This window comes from Pongo pygmaeus, chromosome 5, assembly GCF_028885625.2.
Source record: "Pongo pygmaeus isolate AG05252 chromosome 5, NHGRI_mPonPyg2-v2.0_pri, whole genome shotgun sequence".
NCBI lineage: Eukaryota > Metazoa > Chordata > Mammalia > Primates > Hominidae > Pongo > Pongo pygmaeus.
The window spans coordinates 37748951-37768529 of record NC_072378.2 but is presented as its reverse complement, the minus strand read 5'-3'; the positions used below and the strand labels follow the sequence as shown (position 1 = coordinate 37768529).

General features: G+C 41.6%; 1 protein-coding gene across 6 annotated transcripts in view; it reads right to left on the bottom strand.

Moving 5' to 3' along the window:
* RNF8 (ring finger protein 8) overlaps positions 1–19579 on the bottom strand; it is a 37210-nt gene that overhangs the window by 16509 nt on the left and 1122 nt on the right. For 4 of the 6 annotated variants that reach the window (XR_010126698.1, XM_054490762.1, XM_054474663.2 and 1 more), the window contains exons 2-5: positions 14099–14227; positions 5505–6242; positions 3150–3212; positions 12–101 (exon numbers count right to left, since the gene is read on the bottom strand). Coding sequence is in view for 5 of the 6 variants with exons in the window: in XM_054490762.1 (XP_054346737.1) it covers positions 12–101; positions 3150–3212; positions 5505–6242; positions 14099–14227 (1020 nt within the window). In the remaining variant the exon portion in view is untranslated. The remainder of the gene's footprint in view (positions 1–11; positions 102–3149; positions 3213–5504; positions 6243–14098; positions 14228–19579) is intronic. The other 2 variants (XM_054474661.2, XM_063666174.1) reach the window with 1 other exon arrangement.

Here is a 19579-nt window from a genome sequence, read left to right as displayed (position 1 = left end):
CTTTCCAGTACCTTGGTCTGCTCTAATTCTTTGTTCTTGGCTTGAATGATTGCTTCAAAGTCCTTCTTGCTGCGATTTAGCTCTTCCATTAGAGCCCAATGCTGCAAAAACATAGCAGACACATACTCAGGATGAACTACAATGCATCCTTCCTTTTAGCCATAAACATGCCTGTTCTCTCCCTCTAGTTAGTGACTCTGGTTCAGGGATCGATAAATTGGCAGTCTCAAAATAATACCTTTATTCCATCGGGCTATCTTACCTACCTGCTGCTTTTTTCAGAGGAGAGGGCAGTTAGGGAAGGCGGCCACCAAATGCACTAGGGCCTCTAAAACTAACCCAACATTGGTGGCCATCCAAGTCAACTGAAGAACTTTCACTGTGTCCCACAGTCTGCTTCTATAGGTTTGGCTTGGAGCCCAGAAATGTGCTTTTTTTTTAAAGGCCACCCAAGTGATTCTGGGAACAGTATTTAAGAACTAGTAAGTAATTAAAAGCTATTCAGAACTGGAAGCGGCTTTTATGAAATAATCAGGAGGAAATGGGAATCAGCGGAATTAGACAGTCATTTTTATTGAAATAAAAAAGATCTTTAACCTATTTATTCTACAAATCACACATTACATGCTCATAAGACAATGCTGCCTGAACCCTGCCAGTGTCTTCTGGAAGAAGGCACACCCAGGAGCTAACAGCTCATTCATTGTGACTAAATGCCTATGATGAATGTCAAGAGGTTCCACATATATGAAACATAATTTATGAGTACTCTCATGCTTAAGTATAGCTTATACTTTAGAATCTCACCTCAAATTATTTTTAAAAGAAGGTGGAGTAAAGTTAAGTATTTTTGAAAAGATATTATTCAAGAACCAAATTTTAAAATGTGTGATCTCCTGACAAAAAAAAGCAGTTATGTCAGAAGGCCTGGGTCTTCAACTTGACTCACTAATTAGATATGTGTATTTTAACTTTCTCATCTATAAAATGGGAAAATATGGCCGGGCGTGGTGGCTTATAGTACCTGTAATCCCAGCACTTTGGGAGGCTGAGCTGGGTGGATCGCTTGAGCTCAGGAGTTTGAGACCAGCCTGGGCAACATGGTGAAACCCCATCTCTACCAAAAACACAAAAAATTTGTCGGGCATGGTGGCGCATGCCTATGGTTCCAGCTACTCAGGAGGCTGAAGTGGGAGGATCACTTGAGCCCAGAAGGCAGAAGCTGCAGTGAGCTGAGATTGCACCACTGCACTCCAGCCTGGGTGACAGAACAAGACAATGTCTCAAAATAAAAATAAAAGGAAATGGGAAAATAGATGCCCCCTCCTCCCTCAGTGTTCATAAGAAAATAACAGGTATGAAAAGCATTTAGAGAAGTTTTTTGAGCTGTATATAAACGCATCTTTTTATTTTCTTTTCCACTCAAAGCAAAGACTGGCAGACTGCTTAGGGCAGTGAAGGTCTGGACCCATTTCTAACTATAGTCAAATTCCCTGAGAACTTATGAATCACTCGGTTTAAAAAGATGTGGTGGTTTCTTGGAGATTGGAGAGGAAGGTATTATGTGATTTAAACAGGAACTCAGTTATAAAAGATTATTATAAAAACAGTTTTTATAATGGTCTGGTAAAGAACAGCTTTCAAAAGTATCAGCATGGTGGAACAAAAAACCACCATTGCATGAGAGTGGCATGTCCCCCAGGCATGATGGTATAGAACCATGACCTCAAAGTATCACTTTTTTTTTTTTTTTTTTTTTTGAGACGGAGTCTTGTTGCCCAGGCTGGAGAGCAATGGCATGATCTCAGCTCACTACAACCTCCACATCCCGGGTTCAAGCAATTCTCCTGCCTCAGCCTCCCAAGTAGCTGGGATTACAGGCATGCGCCACCACGCCCGGCTAATTTTGTAATTTTAGTAGAGACAGGGTTTCTCCATGTTGGTCAGGCTGGTCTTGAACTCCCTACCTCTGGTGATCCGCCTGCCTTGGCCTCCCAAAGTGCTGGGATTACAGGCATGAGCCACCGTGCCCGGTCTAAAAGTATCACATTTTAAGCTAATAAATGCATGGCCAAGTAGCCCATGCAAAATGATAGTGTGTTTTCCTGTCTCAGGAGAGGGTGCAGGGTACTTAGTGATCCCTCAGGGATTTCCAACTAGCAGAACCACATTCTTTTTCAATTTCAAAACAATGTCTGAATATTAACTGAATAATGCTCCAAATGGGAAACATGCCTACTCTCCCACCCTAGAAAATAAACAAGCTCAAAAAATAAAATTCTAAAAAGATTGAATTTATTTTCATCTAATTCTTTCCAAAGCTGTTTGTGCAACCCTCAAGGAGATCAAGACAGGCACCCTGTCGTGCTTACAATACTGTATGACTGTTAGCACTGTAAGGTTGGGAAGTAGGTTTACGATAAAAGGATAAATTCCCCTGAACAAATTCCTATGCGATTTGCTCACTCTCTCCAATGAGATTTGAACCATCCTAACTAAATGGCACTAAACTACTAATCATAATACATAAAAGGTAGAAGACACAGTAGGTTTTAAAGATGCAAAAGAGCACACACACACAAAAAATCAAATGAGAGTAGTCAGGTTAAATTAAATAAATTACAGGCAATCTTTTAGGAGAATTTTAGTCCTGTTGAGCTTTACCCTTTCAATAAATTGATATGTGTTGTTGATTGTTAAACTGCACATTCTCAACCTGGCCTAAAATGCTTAACTGGAACATTCCCGAATTGTTTCTGGTTGGCTACAGCTCAGGAACATTGTGGTAACAGAGGCCTTCACGGGCCCTAGTGGCCGAGTCATACCTCACATTTTCCCTCTGCTGCCCTCACCTTTCTGGAAGTGGAGCCACTTCCCCAGAGAGCCTCTTAACTGCTAAAGCTCCATTCCATCTTCACCAGAGCAACTTCTGCTCAGACGAAGATGTAAGTTTTCATGCCGAGGTCTGGCATGTTTGTAAGCTCTAAATCTCTGATCTGATGGTGTGAGCAGCTGCCACCTGCTCTGTTTACAGACTGGGGATGACACAGAGGTATGGGCTAAGCAGCAAAGGCAGCCAGTGGTCATGTGATGCCTGGTTGCTCCCCACTCCACAGCCCACTATAATCTTAGTACTATGGCAAAGTTACCTCCTGTAGAGCCTGGGCCAGCTGTTGCTTCAGGTCCTCTTCTCCTTGCGCTATCTCCAAATCCTGCAAAGCCAAAACAAAATGGAAGGTTTCTCTGCAGGGAAAAGAAAAAAGGAACACAATCCAGCAACAAGCAGGGCAGACCAGCTAGTATGAGCATCTGGAAACAACAGGGGTGAGGGAGCAGGTGGAAAATCTCCTGTTTTACTTCAAGCTGTTGGCAGTAAAGAATTTGAGCAGAGTTATCTGCTCGAATACTGCACACTTCAGGACTGTCAGCTTTAAGCCACCAATTGGGTTGTTCTGGAAATACTACGGCCTAACAGTCCAAGCCTCCTTCATGGACTAATGCCATGATTCCCAAAAGGATGTAAACTGAGAACTTCTGAGCCCCCAAATACCTAAACTCAGATGTAATCCCCAGTGCTGGCACTCACAACATCTAGCATGCTTCTTTTCCCTCTACTCTGGCCATCCTGTCTCTCATTCTGAGTCTTTACCACTTCAGTTTATACACTGCTCCTCTGCTCCTTCTCTCTCCTTGCCTGAGCTTATGCTGTATTTCCTCATCAGCCCCCTCCAATATGGAAGCTTTCCAGGTGATCATTAACCTACATGTCCAGCACCTTCCAAAAGAACTTCTGGGCCGTTCTGTCCTTAAGAATTACCTACCCATTTAATATGCCAACTTGAAATTGTTCTCTAATTTACTATATTGACTGAAAACTATTCTCTGATTACATCATGTGTATGAAACATCTTGCCTCCTCAACAAGATAAATTCCTTAATGGCAAAAACCATTTGGTAAGCATCTTTATAACCACCAGAATTCCCTAGTACCAGGCAATTTGAGTACTTAAAAAAAAAAAAAAGTGTTAAGGAGCAAGGGTTTAATGAGCTTCTAAACAAGTAGTAGGGGATAGGATAAATCCTTAGGGCTTGGTGGGCAGAGGGAGATGCAGCTGATAAACAAGGGACTAGATACACTTCACTATGAGCAATATATACATGACCAACTCATACCCAGAGAAATTCTCTAAACCAATCCTTTCGCCTTTAACATTTTGGTACAGAAAAAGATTTTGCAGCTACACCTTGAGGCATGTCCAGAGCAGCCACAAATATTAATCAACAGTAACTTGTTCCTGAACATATTAGCCTTTACAGAGAGTTCTGTCCTGGTGAAGGTGTGATATACTAAACACGTAGACACAAACCACCCTCTATTAATTTCAAGAACTAGTCTAGGCTGGATAAGGGAAGCAAAAAGGTACACATAAGCAAGCAGTGTATACTCTCAAAAGACCTATTTAATCCATGGCCTTTGCTAATACTACCACTTCAAGGGGATAGCAGAGATCAGAATGAAATTTATAAATTGCTCAGAAATAAGCCAACACTACCCCTGGCTGTTCCTCACCCTGAGCAACCCAAACAAAAAGCTTATTCACTGTAGTTGTGACTGGTCTGTCTGAGTTCTAAGTCAACAATGGGGAATTCTTGACATTCAATATTATCTGAGCAACTGGGTGGGAGCAAAATGTGCGGTTCCTGCCAGATAGGAAATGACATTTTGAGCAGGGACAGGATCTGCTCTAGCCTAAAGCTTTGTGCAAGAGCTTGTCATCTAAGCAAATGACTGAGGGATGGAAACACATTTGGTCTTACCTTTATACAGGTAAGACAGTCATTATTTTACCTTCCTACTATAGGCACTCTGGAAGGTGGTTTATCATTCAACCCAATAATGCAGTCATGGTGCATCTGTCCCATCACATGCTGGCTGCTCAAAATAGAAACAAAAACATTTTCTGCCTTTTTAGCCCCTCACCTCCTGGCTTAGCTACAGAGTTAACTAACCTTTATAGCTAACAAACTGTCAGGTACCAGGGCAGAGGAACCAGCTGACCTGTACCTGCCCTGAGACTAAGTGATTTGGCCTTGGCCACAGAGCAAAAATAGGTAAGTCTTGAAGACAACTACTGATTTAATTGGACTCTACTGTGGTTTTGTGGCATCTTGACCTTCACCTAACTTCCCCCTGAATTCATGTTGGTTCTGAGTTGCCTCAGCTTTGCATCCTGAGATAAGTTATGCCCTGGCTGGCTCTGCTGGTCACTTTACCCTATCTTGGCACTCTAACCCTGCTCCTGATCTCATCAGCATGCTGAAGCCTTAACCCTCTACTCAGTCCCCTTCCCTTATCTCAAAAGTTTACTGTTCCCATTCCATTTCCTGTCTTTGGTGCTCAGAATTTGGTACCTGGCCCAGAAACTGAGAACTCTGGCCAGAGGCTCATGAAGTGCCTGCCCCACCCCTGAAGACCACTCTTGCCCTTCCCTTCCGTGTGGTACCTGAAGATGCTGTTCCTCTTCCTGGAAAGTCTTCTCTAGTTGCTCCACTCTTGCCTGCTGCTGAGCCTGCTCTGCACACAGCTGGGACTGTAAGTCCTGCAGTTCCTGCTCCATTTGCACAATTTTCTTTGAGTTCCCCTTTTGGGTCTGCTTTTTCACATTCATAACGGCTTCATGTTTTTCCTGCATCTGTATTTTCAGCCTCAGAATCCTGGACATGGTCACCTTAAACATCTGTAAGCCTCTCTGAGATGCTGAAGAGTTTGAGGCTGTCTGCTCATGATGAACCTCTGTGACTTTGGGGAAGCCAAGGTAAATGGGAGCCCCTGTGGTCTTCTTACTTGGCTCAAGGACAGTCAACTTAGGATCCAAATTTTCAGAAGGTGTACTGGACACTTCACCTTTCCCCTGTGATTTCACTGACTGACCAGATTCACAAGACACTTTATTTATTTTGGATTTCAAATTTGAGGGGCCTTCAGCTCCAGGACCTGCTAATTCATCCAAACTGAATTTCCTTTTAGTTCTCAATTCCTTATTTTTTTCTATCACTTGGTCATTCTTGGGGGAAAGACAAGGATATATTGTCTCCCAGTCTTCTTCAGTAACTTCATATTCATACTCCGCATTCTCCTTATTTTCCAGAGGCACTCCAAGTTGGATGTAGTCTCCCTGATGAATGGAATAGACCCTTAAAGGTTCCAGACGTGCTCTGTTCAGCCAAACACCATTTAGACTCTGGGGAAAGTGAAAGAAAGAAGAAATAAGCTTCACGATTTTCGTCTTAAGGGAATCTCTCTCCTGCTGCTGTAAAATCTTCTGCCTTTTCAGAAGGAAAACTCTTGATAACAAATAGAAAACAAAGATTCATAAACGACCATCCTTAGAAACAGCATTCGTCAAGCAGTGCTTTGGCTTTTTACCTATATTTCACATTCATGCCTCCACAGAGAACTGCCATATAACAGGCAGGAATCACCTTATTATTGGTGGATAATTTACTCAAACACATGGAATAGCATTAAAGGAAACCGAAATTGGATAGCTCCTATTAACCTAAACTGAAGCAATGTCCCAAAACTAGAAAAAATGCTATTAGCGAAGAAAGCAGTAGCTAAGGGTGAGGTCCATGAAGTAGGTTCAAATGCTATCTCTGGATGTGGTTCCTTAACACACTGGTAAGCAAGCAAGCACACATAAACCAAAAAAAAAAAGAGAGTACTATATCCGGTACTAGGGTCAAATGGCAGGTAGGATCTGACCCAATTAATACCAACAGGGGTATATGGGCAATACAGGATAGCGGTTAAGAGCTGGAGCTCTGGACTCAGATGTGGGTTCATAGTCTGCACGGCATTCGGCAATTTACTTAACCTCTCCATGCCTCAGTTTTGTCTGCAGAACAGGGATAGTACAGTACCTACCTCACACTGTTCCAGTGAGGAATGAATAAGATAATGCATGTAAATCACTTAGCACAATGACTCACATAGAATAAATGCTTAATAAATATTTACTGTCTGGGAGTGGCGGCTTAATGTCTGTAATCTCAGCACTTTGAGAGGCCGAGGTGTGCGGATCACTTGAGGCCAGGAGTTCAAGACCACCCTGGCCAACACAGTGAGACCACCTCTCTACTAAAAATACAAAAATTAGCCAGGTGTGGTGGTGGGTGACTGTAATTCCAGCTACTTGGGAGGCCAAGGCATGAGAATTGCTAGAACCCAGGAGGCAGAGGATGCCATGAGCCAAGATTGCATCACTGCACTCCAGCCTGGGTGACAGAGCGAGACTCTGTCTCCAAAATAAATAAAATAAAATAAATATTTACTTTTATGGTTTTAATGAAGTCATAGATTGAGGTTAAGAGCACAGATCCTGGAGTCAGACTGCCTGGGTTTGTAATGTGAATCTCTCTCTATCATTTAGCAGCTGGGTGATGTTGGCCAGGTTTCTTGACCTCTTTATGGCCCAGTTACTGCACTGATAAAATGGAGGAAAATAAGTCTCTCCCTCATGGTGTCTGTGTGGATTTAATGAGATAACATATGGCAAGTATTTAGACAGTGCCCGGGCATCGTATTACATAAGTGTTCACTACTATTACTATGCCTTGGTTCAACTGATTCATTAACAATCATTTCAATTCTATGCTCAATGTCATGCAAGGTAAATATATTGAGTGGAAAGGACATGAAAACTTTCAGCAGCTGATGGTAAAGACAATACAAGGACACAAATAAGTAAATGTGGGATTACATGGCATAGCCCGTAAATGCAAAGAAATATCATGTGCAGCTGGGATAGCTAATGGATGCTAAATGGAGATGATAGGTCCTAAAATAGACTTGAAACAAAGGCAAGATTCAGAGTTGAAATATACTGGTGAGCATTTTAACCCATACCAAGGACTTAAGTTCAGGGGATAGGCCAGAGATGAAGCTCACTGCTGAATTGGGACCAAGATTTATGTTTACACTGGCAACTACAGCTACCTTCTTTCAGCTAGAAAAAAATCCCTAGTCAACCCAAATATGAGGGACAGGGGGCTTGACCACAAGGCACAGAGGGTAAAGGGAAAGTAGAGATCAGATCTTAGCTCTGGTTTGGCATTAGGCTCTTGTTTCCAGTTTTATCTTCTATTACTTGGTTTACACGGAAAGAAAGACTGGTATAGATACATACAGAAAGATTAGTCTTAACCCACTATGCATTGGGCCTAACCTGGTTCATCTAGGAAACCTCCTCACACTCTTTCTATTCAGCCTGAGAAACTATGGGGAGTGATAAGTTTTGCTAAATTTTGAAACAACATATGAGAAATAACAAAGGAGAGGGATGGAGCCAGAACAATCTATCTGAGAACAATTTTAGAGCAGGACAGTCAATTTTAGATTATACGCAGGAAAAAGGTCTCAGAAAAAGTAGTAAGACACAGAAGGCCACCTAATGCCAAGGTACAGAAATTTAAGGAAAGTCTCCAAAGCTAAGATAAGGTAAAATAAATAAATAAGATTACAGGAACAGCCCACAGCTAAAGAGAGTAAGAATCCCTCAGAAGCTGGGGCAAACTTTCACGATATGTTGCAGCCCTCCATTAGATCCTCTACATTAACCCATTGCCTTCAGAGCCCTTTTAGCAGCTGGAAAGTAAACTCAAAATTCTCCCATCACGTTTTGTCTTTGGATCCTTGTACATTTACCCATTCATCCCTTCTTGGTGTCATCTAGTGGTATAATTTAAACCAAAGCCCTGAGTCAGGTCTGTTCATATAAGGAGACTAGAAAAGGACAAAAATGCCACGGCTGTACAAGAACAATCAAGTACTGCCGGATACGATCTCAAATACAATGGCTTAAATAATCATGCTCTGTTCAAGGCTTTCTTAATGTTGGTTTTCATAACTACCCACTTGAATAATGCTAGCAGCAGAAAATCATACCCAGAAAAGTCTGCCTGATGTCTCTTATCCACCAATGGGAAAAAAGTGGGATAACTCACATCCACTTATACAGGAATTACTTCACTAGATGCTCAATCTCTGTCCAGCTGCTTTTAAACAGTTATTGAGGAAAGTGGAAACTCAAAACCAAAAGACAATGTTTTCTTGGAGTGCTTTAGATAATTTAGGTAGCTCAGTGGTCCTCAACCCTGGCTATACAGTAAAACTACCTGGGAAGGTTTAAAACAAAGAGTGGTGCCTGGGTTTCACCCTCGGAGTGAGTTAAGTGGTCTGAGATAGAAACTAAATATCAGTATTTTAAAAGTTACATTTATATACCAACACATATAGTTGTGTAACTATATCAAGAAACAGCGCCCCTTGGTAGTCAACCTTTCCTGCATTTCCAGGCAACTACTTATCTGTTCTCTTCCCTTTCTCAGAATGTAATACAAATGGAATCTTATTATCTACACTTTTGAGTCTTGCTTCTTTCACTTAGTGTAATGCCTCTGAGATTCGTCCATGCTGTTGCATTATCGGCAGTTTGTTATATTTTATTGCTGAGTAATATTGAAGGTAGTAGGAGTGGAGCACAGTTTATTCATTCCCTAGTTGTTTTTTTTCCAGTTTTTGGTGAATATTAATAAAGCCACTACAGGCCGGGCGTGGTGGCTCACGCCTGTAATCCTAGCATTTTGGGAAGCCAAGGCGGGTGGATCACCTGAGGTCAGGAGTTCAAGACCAGCCTGGCCAACATGGTGAAACCCATCTCTACTAAAAATACACAAATTAGCCAGGCGTGGTGCTGCATGCCTGTAATCCTAGCTACTCGGGAGGCTGAGGCAGGAAAATCGCTTGAACCCGGGAGGCAGAGGTTTGGGGAGCCGGGTTCGCGCCATTGCACTCCAGCCTGGGCAAAAAGAGCGAAACTCCATCTCAAAATATAAAAATAAAAAAAACAAAGCCACTAGAAACATTCACATACAAGTTTCTGCAAGAACATAAGCTTTCATTAATCTTGGGTAAATACCTAGAAATAGGATCACTGGACAAGTGTATATTTGACTCTTAGAAACCACCAGTTTTTCAAAGTGGAGGTACCATTTTATATTCACACTTGAATGTTGAGGAGTTCCAGTTATTCTGCATGCTTGCCAGCACTTGGTTATCATCAAGTCTTATTTCAGCAATTGTATTAAGTATGTATCCATCAATATATTTTTAAAAGTCTTTACTAAAGCAGAACATGCAAACATAAAAGTGCACAAATCATAAATGCACCAACTCGATGAACAGTCACAAAATGAACATCTTAGTGTAACTACCATGAGGTCAAAAACAAAACAAACCCCACATTATCAGCATCCCAGAAACCCCTGTGTGCCTCCTTCTAGTCAGTAGCCACCTTGGCAATAAGGTGACTACTATCCAGATTTAACAGCACATGTAAATTTTGTCTGGTTTTAAACATTGTATAAATGTCATCATATAATATGTATTCTTTTGTGTCTGTCTTCTTTCACTCAATTTTTTTTTTTTTTTTTTTTTTTTTTTGAGATGGAGTCTCGCTCTGTCACCCAGGCTGGAGTGCAGTGGCCTGATCTCGGCTCATTGCAAGCTCCGCCTCCCGGGTTCATGCCATTCTCCTGCCTCAGCTTCCAGAGCAGCTGGGACCACAGGCTCCCACCACCACGCCCAGCTAATTTTTTGTATTTTCAGTAGAGCGGGGTTTCACTGTGTTAGCCAGGATGGTCTCGATCTCCTGACCTCGTGATCTGCCCACCTCGGCCTCCCAAAGTGCTGGGGTTACAGGCGTGAGCCACCGCGCCCGGCCCTCTTTCACTCAATATTATGTGAGGTTTATCCATGCTATTAGATATAGTAGTTCATTCATATTCACTACAGTATAGTGTTTCAATATAAGATTATTCCACAATTTATCCATTCTATTGTTGATGGACATTTGGGCTGTTTCCCTGGGAGTGAAAATACTGTGTCAAGAGCTATATGTATGTTCAACTTTAATGAATAATGCCAAATAATTTCCCAAAGTAGGTGTACCAATTTACACTCCCAACAGAAGGGTAAGAGCATTCTATCACTCCATATCCTCAATACCTGGCATCACTAGTCTTCAATTTTGGCCACTCTGGTGAATGTGTAGAGGTATTCCATTATGGTTTTAATTTAAATTCCCCAGATTATTAATGAGGTTGAACAACTTTTCATTGGATAGAACCTTTTGTGAAGTGCTTGTCTCTTGCTCATTTTTAAATAGGGCATATCTGTCTTTTTCTTATTGGAGTTCTGCAGATACCTCAGTATAGCCCTTCATTGACTATAATGTGTAGCAAACATCTTCCTCTGAGTTTGCCTTTTACTCTCTTAATGGTGTTTTTTGACGAATGAACGTTTTTATTGTACTACCACCAGTATTTTTAAAAAGTGACCCAGGTGAGAGTAAAAACTGGAAATGGGGTTGATAACCACTGCTCTAGTTGCTGGAGGACCAGAAGCTGAACTGTCCCAAGCAGCAAACTTTGTTCACGTAAGAGTACACTTACCAGAGACTTCAAATGCCAGAGTCTGCAGAAGAACAAAGGTAGGAATCACCAGGCAGCAGGTGAAAAGCAACAGGAGAGGAGGGTAAGAATGGGAAAGGCTCAAGTAAGACGTGACCGAACCTCTAAGGCATTTCATACTGTGACTTTAAAACAGCCAATTTTCTGAAAGGGCTGGATACCAATACAAAGGATGGGCCATCTGAAGAGCTTATGAATTGACCAAAACCTACACAACTAGAACCATCCTCATACTGTGTGCAGACTTAGCTGTCCTCCAAGGTTTTTTTCTATATTTTAAGCCAATTTTAAACCAAAATAACATTTCTTGCAATTTTTGTATCTATACTTAAGCTCTTTCTGACCATTCCAGCAGATAAGAGAATGCAGCTCTGAGTTTTAACTTATTAGAAACACCTATCTCTTGAAAGAGACTTGGCAAATGATTTCAAACACAACCACAGCAATAATACCCTACAGCTGAAATTCAGGTCTCTTATCAGCAGAAGAGGGCTGCCATGGCATCATGCCAGGAAGAAGCCAGAAAGGGGGCATCTGCAGTCAAAAGAAAAGTGCAGGGAGGAGGGGGGATTTACTTGTAAGAATTGTTCTATCAAAACACCCCAGTGCTAGCTTCTCTTAAAAATCAGTTATCTCACAAACAATCACAGCTAAAAAGTTTAAACAGGTTGTTAAGAAACCTATCTTTCCTCTCTATTGCCTGACTGAGACCTGAGAAGAATCACATGATAACAGCAACCCTAGAAGGAAGGGTACAAAGCAAACACTGGAGAGCGAGCCTGGAGCACAGTCATGATCTCATCTTGCACAGGCTGCCTCTGTATCCCTGGGGTTGACATTCAAATAACACTAAAGTTGATCAGCTGTTGGCTTCCCAACCTATGAAAATCTGCTAATCCCATAAGTGGATCACATCTACACTGCACATAATTAAGAAAAGCAGCAGCAGAGAACTCACCTCTATAATATTGTAATCCTAACTCTCATACAGCCTACTCTGATGAGGAAAACATCTTTTCCTAAGCTGTTTTGATATATGCTATTACAGAGGCTTTAAAACCTTGCAGCTATATTTTAAATATGCATAATTAATTGTTTGACGTCATAAAGCCAGTATAGCAAATTGCTTACGTACTTTACTGGTATTTGACACAGGGTATCGCAGAGAAACTTAAGACCTGGCTCATTATAGAGAAGGCCTTGGGCAAGACAGTTTATCTCTCTGGGCCTCAGATTCATCTGTCTACATAAGGGGTTAAAGTAGATAATCTCAGTGCCAATTTTTATCCTGCTCATGGTGCCTTGCTAAAAGTGCTGAACCAATTTACTTAGCATTTATGTACGGTCTCCTTCAATACAGTGCCAACTCAACTTAATTCTAGAGCAGGAAGATACTTTCCAACAGCTTAAATCTAGCAGTTTTATGCACGCAAAATGAGGCTGGCGGGCAGACCTGTGGGATACCCTCCCTTCTAATGGTACCTTTAAAATCCTAACTGGGGCAGTGAAAAAATATGAAATGGCACTTAAAGACATGTTATACTTCCTAAACATTAACTGTTTATGTTAGAATTTCTCTCACCTCATAGTCTGTATTTTCATCACATTCCTGGGTGCTTGTATATGTGCACTTTAGGTATTTTCTTTTCTTTTTGATAGAGACAGAGCTTCACTATGTCAGCCACACTGGAGTGCAGTGGCTATTCACAGGTGCAATCCCTTTGTTGATCAGCACAGCAGTTTTGACCTGCCTTCCTTCTAACCTGGGTCAGTTCACCTCTCCTTAGACAAACTGGTGGTCCCCTGCTCCCAGGAGGACACCATATTGATGCCGAACTTAAGGCAGACACCAGAACGGCATAGCACACTATAACCCAGAATTCATGGGCTCAAACAATCCTCTGGCCTCAGCTTCCCCAGTAGCTGGGACTACAGGCATGTGCCACCACACCCAGCATATTAGGTACTTTCTAATTGCTGGGCTTTATATACTATTGCACCTCCCTCAATATATTTACCACTAAACTAGTGGTTTTCAAATTTGTTTAAAGGAGAAAAACCCATTATTCAAAGGAAATCTTCAGAACACCAATATTTAAAACATGTTTTAAAAGCCAGGGGAGGTTGCTCAGATTGAAAGGAGTGAGGAAGGAAAGGAGCTAAGCGCAATCAGATCAGTTTCTCCCTCCTCCCCCTGTCCACTGAGCCATAACTGTACTCCAGAAGCATCAGCAGATTTTGCAGATTCTCAGGGTCTCTGGGAGCTTCACCTCAAACAGGCTTATTTGCCCAGTAACTTAGTCTAGTTTCTGGAATAGGACCTACTACCCCAATTCAGGTATTCTCTTCAAGGTAACAAACTTCAACCCAAATCAAGAGAAATTATTTTAGCATAATCGAATCTCTGGCAGCATATGGAAGTGGCTGCCTCTGGAAAAGGGAACTGGATGGCTAGGAAAGAAAAAGTTATACTTTTGAATTTTATACCATGAATTACCTATGCAAAAAAAAAAAAAAGTAATTTAAAAACAAATAAAAGTCATTAGGCTTCTGTGAATTCCTGTACCTTGTTGTCCATAATTGTCCACTGGCCCTCAGGATTCTGCTTCAAAACACAGTGGTTTCGAGAAATCATCAGGGGGCAGATTTTTGATACCAGTTGGTATGTGACACCAAATCCTCGTCCTACAGTCACCTGGGAAGACAACAACAATGCAAGCAATACCATCAGTCATTGTGCTGAAAAGGGAGGTCCTTTACAAATCTCATCAACCAGCAGCATATGCAGGTCCTGACTTAAGAAACCAGACACCTGTGGAACCAAAACAGTGCATCAGCTATCTCCTCTTCAGCTGCCTTGAGAACCACCAAGTAGAAAAAGGCAAACAGTTGTGACAACAAGAGAAAGCTGAAAAAGAGTTATCCATGTATCTCAGGGTTGGCAAGATCTTGAGAGGTCATCTGTTTCAGTGACTATGAGATAGAGGAATTCTTTCTACACATCCCATCAACGCATAAATACTGCCAGTAACTTTACATAAGGCAGGCCCTCCAATTTTTAAAATGTCTCTGACTTGGCATCTTTCTCCTTGTAAATTCCATCCATTGGCACTGGCTTTGCCCTGGGCACCATCAGGAAATCTCCAATCCCCTTTCAATGTCGCAGCTATAAAGTGAACACGGTGTTTTCTCTTTTCCTGGTTCTGTATTCCCAGGTACTTCAACTTAACTCCCAGGGGATGGGCTTGAGTCTTTGCCATTCTAATGAGTCTTCAAAAGGACTACTGGTTTATCTTTATTCCTGGATGACATATTAAGAAAAATAAACTTAATTTCTATTACACAGTCAAACGCAAGTGTTACTTTCCCAGTTCTAGATATTATCACTGGAGCATATAAATTGCATTAGCTTTCATAGCAGATCTAGTACACTGCCAGTGTATCCTCGAACTTAGGAATGATTAAATTTCTTGGTCTCCCCCTCCTCCAAGAAATGCTATCCTAAGTCCCGTCTCTTCTGCTCTATACTTGACTGGATGGAAAACTTTGGATTCAAGCGCAGGACCTTAGATTGATTCCTGTTAAATTTCATCTTGCTAGCTCAGCCTATCAAACCAATTTGTCCAGACCTTTCTGAATTTTTAATCTGCCATCAGATCAGACATACTTAATATCCCTTCCACCAAATTTATATGAGATGATGCCTTCTATACCTTCATTTGAGACACAGAATGGGATGTAGCCAAAGGCAAAGTTTTCAGGAAAACCTAGTAAACATTAATCCACACAGTCTGGATACACCTTCAGCCATTTATAATTCAACCAAAAGTCTTTGCATTGGAGTACATATTCTCTGTCTTATCCACAAGAACAGCTTGAGAGCTTCCGGAAAAGGTTGAAAAGAAGCCCCAATTCACATCTATCATACTTTCCTGTTGGACCAGTCTAGTTCATAACAACCCTGTGAAGGAAATGAAATTCTTCTGAGATCCAGATCACAGAATTCCCTTATTCTTTTTTGTTTTTTTAATTTTTTTTTTCTTTTTGAGACAGAGTCTTGCTTTATCACCCAGGCTGGAGTGCAGTGGCATGATCTTGGCTCACTGCAACCTCTGCCTCCCGGGTTCAAGCAATTCTCCTGCCTCAGCTTCCCGTGTAGCTGGCATTACAGGCGCGCATCACCACGCCCAACTAATTTTTGTATTTTTAGTAGAGACGGGGTTTCACCATGTTGGTCAGGCTGGTCTCGAACTCCTGATCTCAAGTGATCTGCCTGCCTCAGCCTCCCAAAGTGCTGGGATTACAGGTGTGAGCCACCGCGCCCGGCTCCCTGCATATTCTTCTTAGTGCACAAACAACCTCTTTAATGACCCATATCACAACCTTAACTGGGAACTTTAAACCAAAGTTAGCTAAAACTGCCTTCTTCTCTTCTTTTTAAAATCCTTCAGAATGCCTGTCCTCCTCAGTCCCTCAAAGACCACCACGACTCACTGACCTAATCTATTCCTCCCCACAAACTCTCATCTCAGTATTCACAATACTATCCAACCAACTACTCAACCCATAACCCAGAAGCCATCTTTGACTCCTCTCTGTCCCTCATCCCCACATTGAAATTACTGGTAAATTATATGGGCTATAATTCAAGTATGTCCTAAGTCTGTTCATTCCTATCTCTGCAGCCACAACCTTAGTCCAAACCACCTGGCCTCCTACTGTTTCTGTTCTCACTCTAGCCCCCATAAGCTTTATATAGTAACTGGAATAGAAATCAGATCACTTTCCTTCTTTCCTTAAAACTGTCCAATCATTCAAACTTCCTTCCACAGCCTATAAGACCCTCAATGTCCTGAGCCCCTCTACTCTCTAGTCTTAGCTCATACCATAGTGCCAACACTAGCTGCTCCAGCCCCTCAAACTTTTTTTTGTTGTTGTTGTTCCTTATGCTCCTCTCCCCGAAGTACCAGCCTACCTGAGGGTCTTTTCACTTAGCCCCTCTGCTAAGAACACTTTTCTCTCAGATCTTGCACAGGCTCCTTATCTTTCATGTTCCAGCTACTCATAAGCCTACTCTATTACCTCTGTCTAAAGTTGGTTGTCTGCTTCCCATCATATTTCTTCAGTTATTAGGACGTACTTATCACAAACCAAAATTATCTTGCTTATTTTACTTTTCCACTCTGTCCCCTTCATAGAATATAAATTAGATAAGCAGGGACTTTATCTGTCTTGTTTACCACTGTGTTTCTATACCTGGCATAGTGTTCAGTTAAGTATTTGAGAATGAATTAAAGAATAAAGAGGTCTTGCATATGAGTCCTCAAGATTTTAGGGTGGGTGTTTTTAGGTCAGAAGTTAGAGACTGTATTACCATTGGAAAATATGGAGCAGCAGTTGGAACTCATACGGTCTCACTTGTTTCTCTTTAAAATGTTGTGGTGATCACTCCACCAACACTGAGCACAAAGATTTTCAGTTCTTTCACACTCTGCCAGAATTATATTAATTATAGAAGTTCCTCTGAATACACATATCTGTTAAAAATGGAATGGCTAGGGATTTATCTGTCATCCATATTCAGTAAAATTTCTATTTAGGTAGCTTTATCTCTAAGAGAGGAAGCATCTCATATTACATGCTAATATTTGAGGGTAGACAGCCAGACTGCCATTGTGAGTAGCCTGGGGAAAACAGTACCAAAAAAGTAGAAGAGTACCTTTTCCTGACATTGCCTCCAACAGACTTTGAACCCAGAAAAAGGAATCATTCTTTTACATCCTTCCCTGCACTGCCTGGTCTTAGAATTTACCAGGCAGTAAATTCTGCCTGGTAATTTCACTGATATTTCACCTATACTGTAGTTAAAGAGTACAGTGAGGTTACCTGGAAATCTCAGGACCACTCAACATAACACTGAATTTCCCGTGGAAACTGACTGACGACCCACATGTGAGGGGTTGTTTTCATTTACAATAGTTTTGCAAGCCTTTGAGCTTACACACATTATTGATCTAAAAGATCATCTTGTCTTTGCCCACCTTCACTAAGACTATCTCCTTCCTCCTGGGCACAATTCCTACTGTTTCTCAAATAACAAGTAAATATGGCCAGGTGTGGTGGCTCACACCTGTAATCCCAGCACTTTGGGAAGCCCAGGCAGGCGGATCACATGAGGCCAGGAGTTCGAGATCAGCCTGGCCAACATGGCGAAACCCCGTCTCTACTGAAAATACAAAAAGTAACTGGGCATAGTGGTGCATATCTGTAATCCCAGCTACTTCGGAGGCTGAGACAGAAGAACCACTTGAAGCAGGGAGGTGGAGGTGTGATCACACCACTGCACTCCAGCCTGGGTGACAGAGGAAGTACTCTCTCTCAAAACAAAACACCCCACAAAAAAGCCCCAGTAAATATAACCATCCTTTCCCTTTTTTCCCTTGGGGCAGAAAACTTAATGAAAACTAAATACAAGAGAAGAAAAGGGGAGAGAAGGTTCTGTTGTTTTCCCCAAAGGCCTAGATACTTTATAGTACCTGAGAACTAGCTAATTTGCAATAAATCTCTACTTGTTTTTCCACCAAACTCTATGCATTGCTTTAACAAGCTTAAAGCCACTTATTTAGACAATTTACTACAGTGTTCCCATCAATGAAATGAAAGGAACTCTGTTTTATTATTTTATCCACAACATCTGAGACTAAGAACTGGAAAGGCAGGGAACTGACCTACCTTTGCTGTTATGTTATTAGCATACCTTTTAAAATCTTGTGCAAAACAGCTTGTGCTATGATTTGGGGACCATAACAATAAGTACAACTTCTTCTCTTGCCTTTGATTCAGACTTCTTTTCAGGCTATGCTACGACCTGACCTTGCAGGCAGCCAAGACTGGCAGGCTTCTCCTACACACAGGTCCCTGAAGCCAGCCACAGTCTTACCACTGGGTTTATATGGGTCCCTCCCCTCGCAAGTAGCCCCACAAAGAACTATCAAATGGTTTTGTGTAAGAGTGCTTTATAGTCTTCTTGCCCTTTCTTCAGGTGCTTTCATTCTTCCTCCCCATCCCACCTGCCCAAGACTGCAGTACTAACAAGCTATTCAGAAGAGTCATAAATTAATCCACAACAATTGAATCTAAAGGAATAACACTTGCCCACTAAGTTACCTTATACGGTTGTGTGTATGCGGGGATCAGATTAAGTAATGTATGTGAAATTAACTAATAGTTATGCACAAAAATAATTTATTTTTGTGTGTATTATTTAGGTTATCATTCAGGTGTTCGTGTTTTAATTTGTTAAACTTCTCACAAACATATGCTGTTGGAAAGGGCCAGGCAGGGAAAGATCGGTGCTCAAGCTAAAAGAATGAATGCTTAATGTGGACTTTTAGGCACTAATACCTGGATAGAAGAGGTATTTGGGGGCAGAGATGTTTTCTTGGTGTTCCTCAAATCACAGCATACAAGTAACCCTTTATAATACCCCCTAATCTAGCAACTAAATCTGAGCCTGGACATGAATTCCTCCTCTGACTTGAAGAACTACTGCTCTGGGATGGAACTAAATAATCCACATCTTGGCACTTGATCATACAGCCCATATGGATGTGCTTTATACAATGACTGCTTCATTGTATAAATCCTCTCTCCCCACTCAAGCCTTAAACTCTTCGAGCGCAGAAATTTTGTCCTCATTGTACACCAAACAATGTTAAATACTCAGTAAATACCTGGCAGACTGAATTGAGGCAGTACGGCTTATAGGAAAAATCTACCTGAACACCCATAAGACTCAAAAGACTTCTTGAATTTACAACATCATGGCCAACCATCCACTTTTACTGCAAAGAGAACTTTTCATACAGATTATTTCCAAAACCCAAATGGTTCCCAGTCATCACAAGCTTGTCCCTGACCCAGTTCTCCTTCTCAACCTGATTGCAATCTAACAACTCCCTCCTCCCTTCTCTCGCTCTTTCAAGATGCACCACGCTGGTGCGTCTTGAACCGTGCCAGGAACCGTGCCTCATCTTTCCCCTTAAAA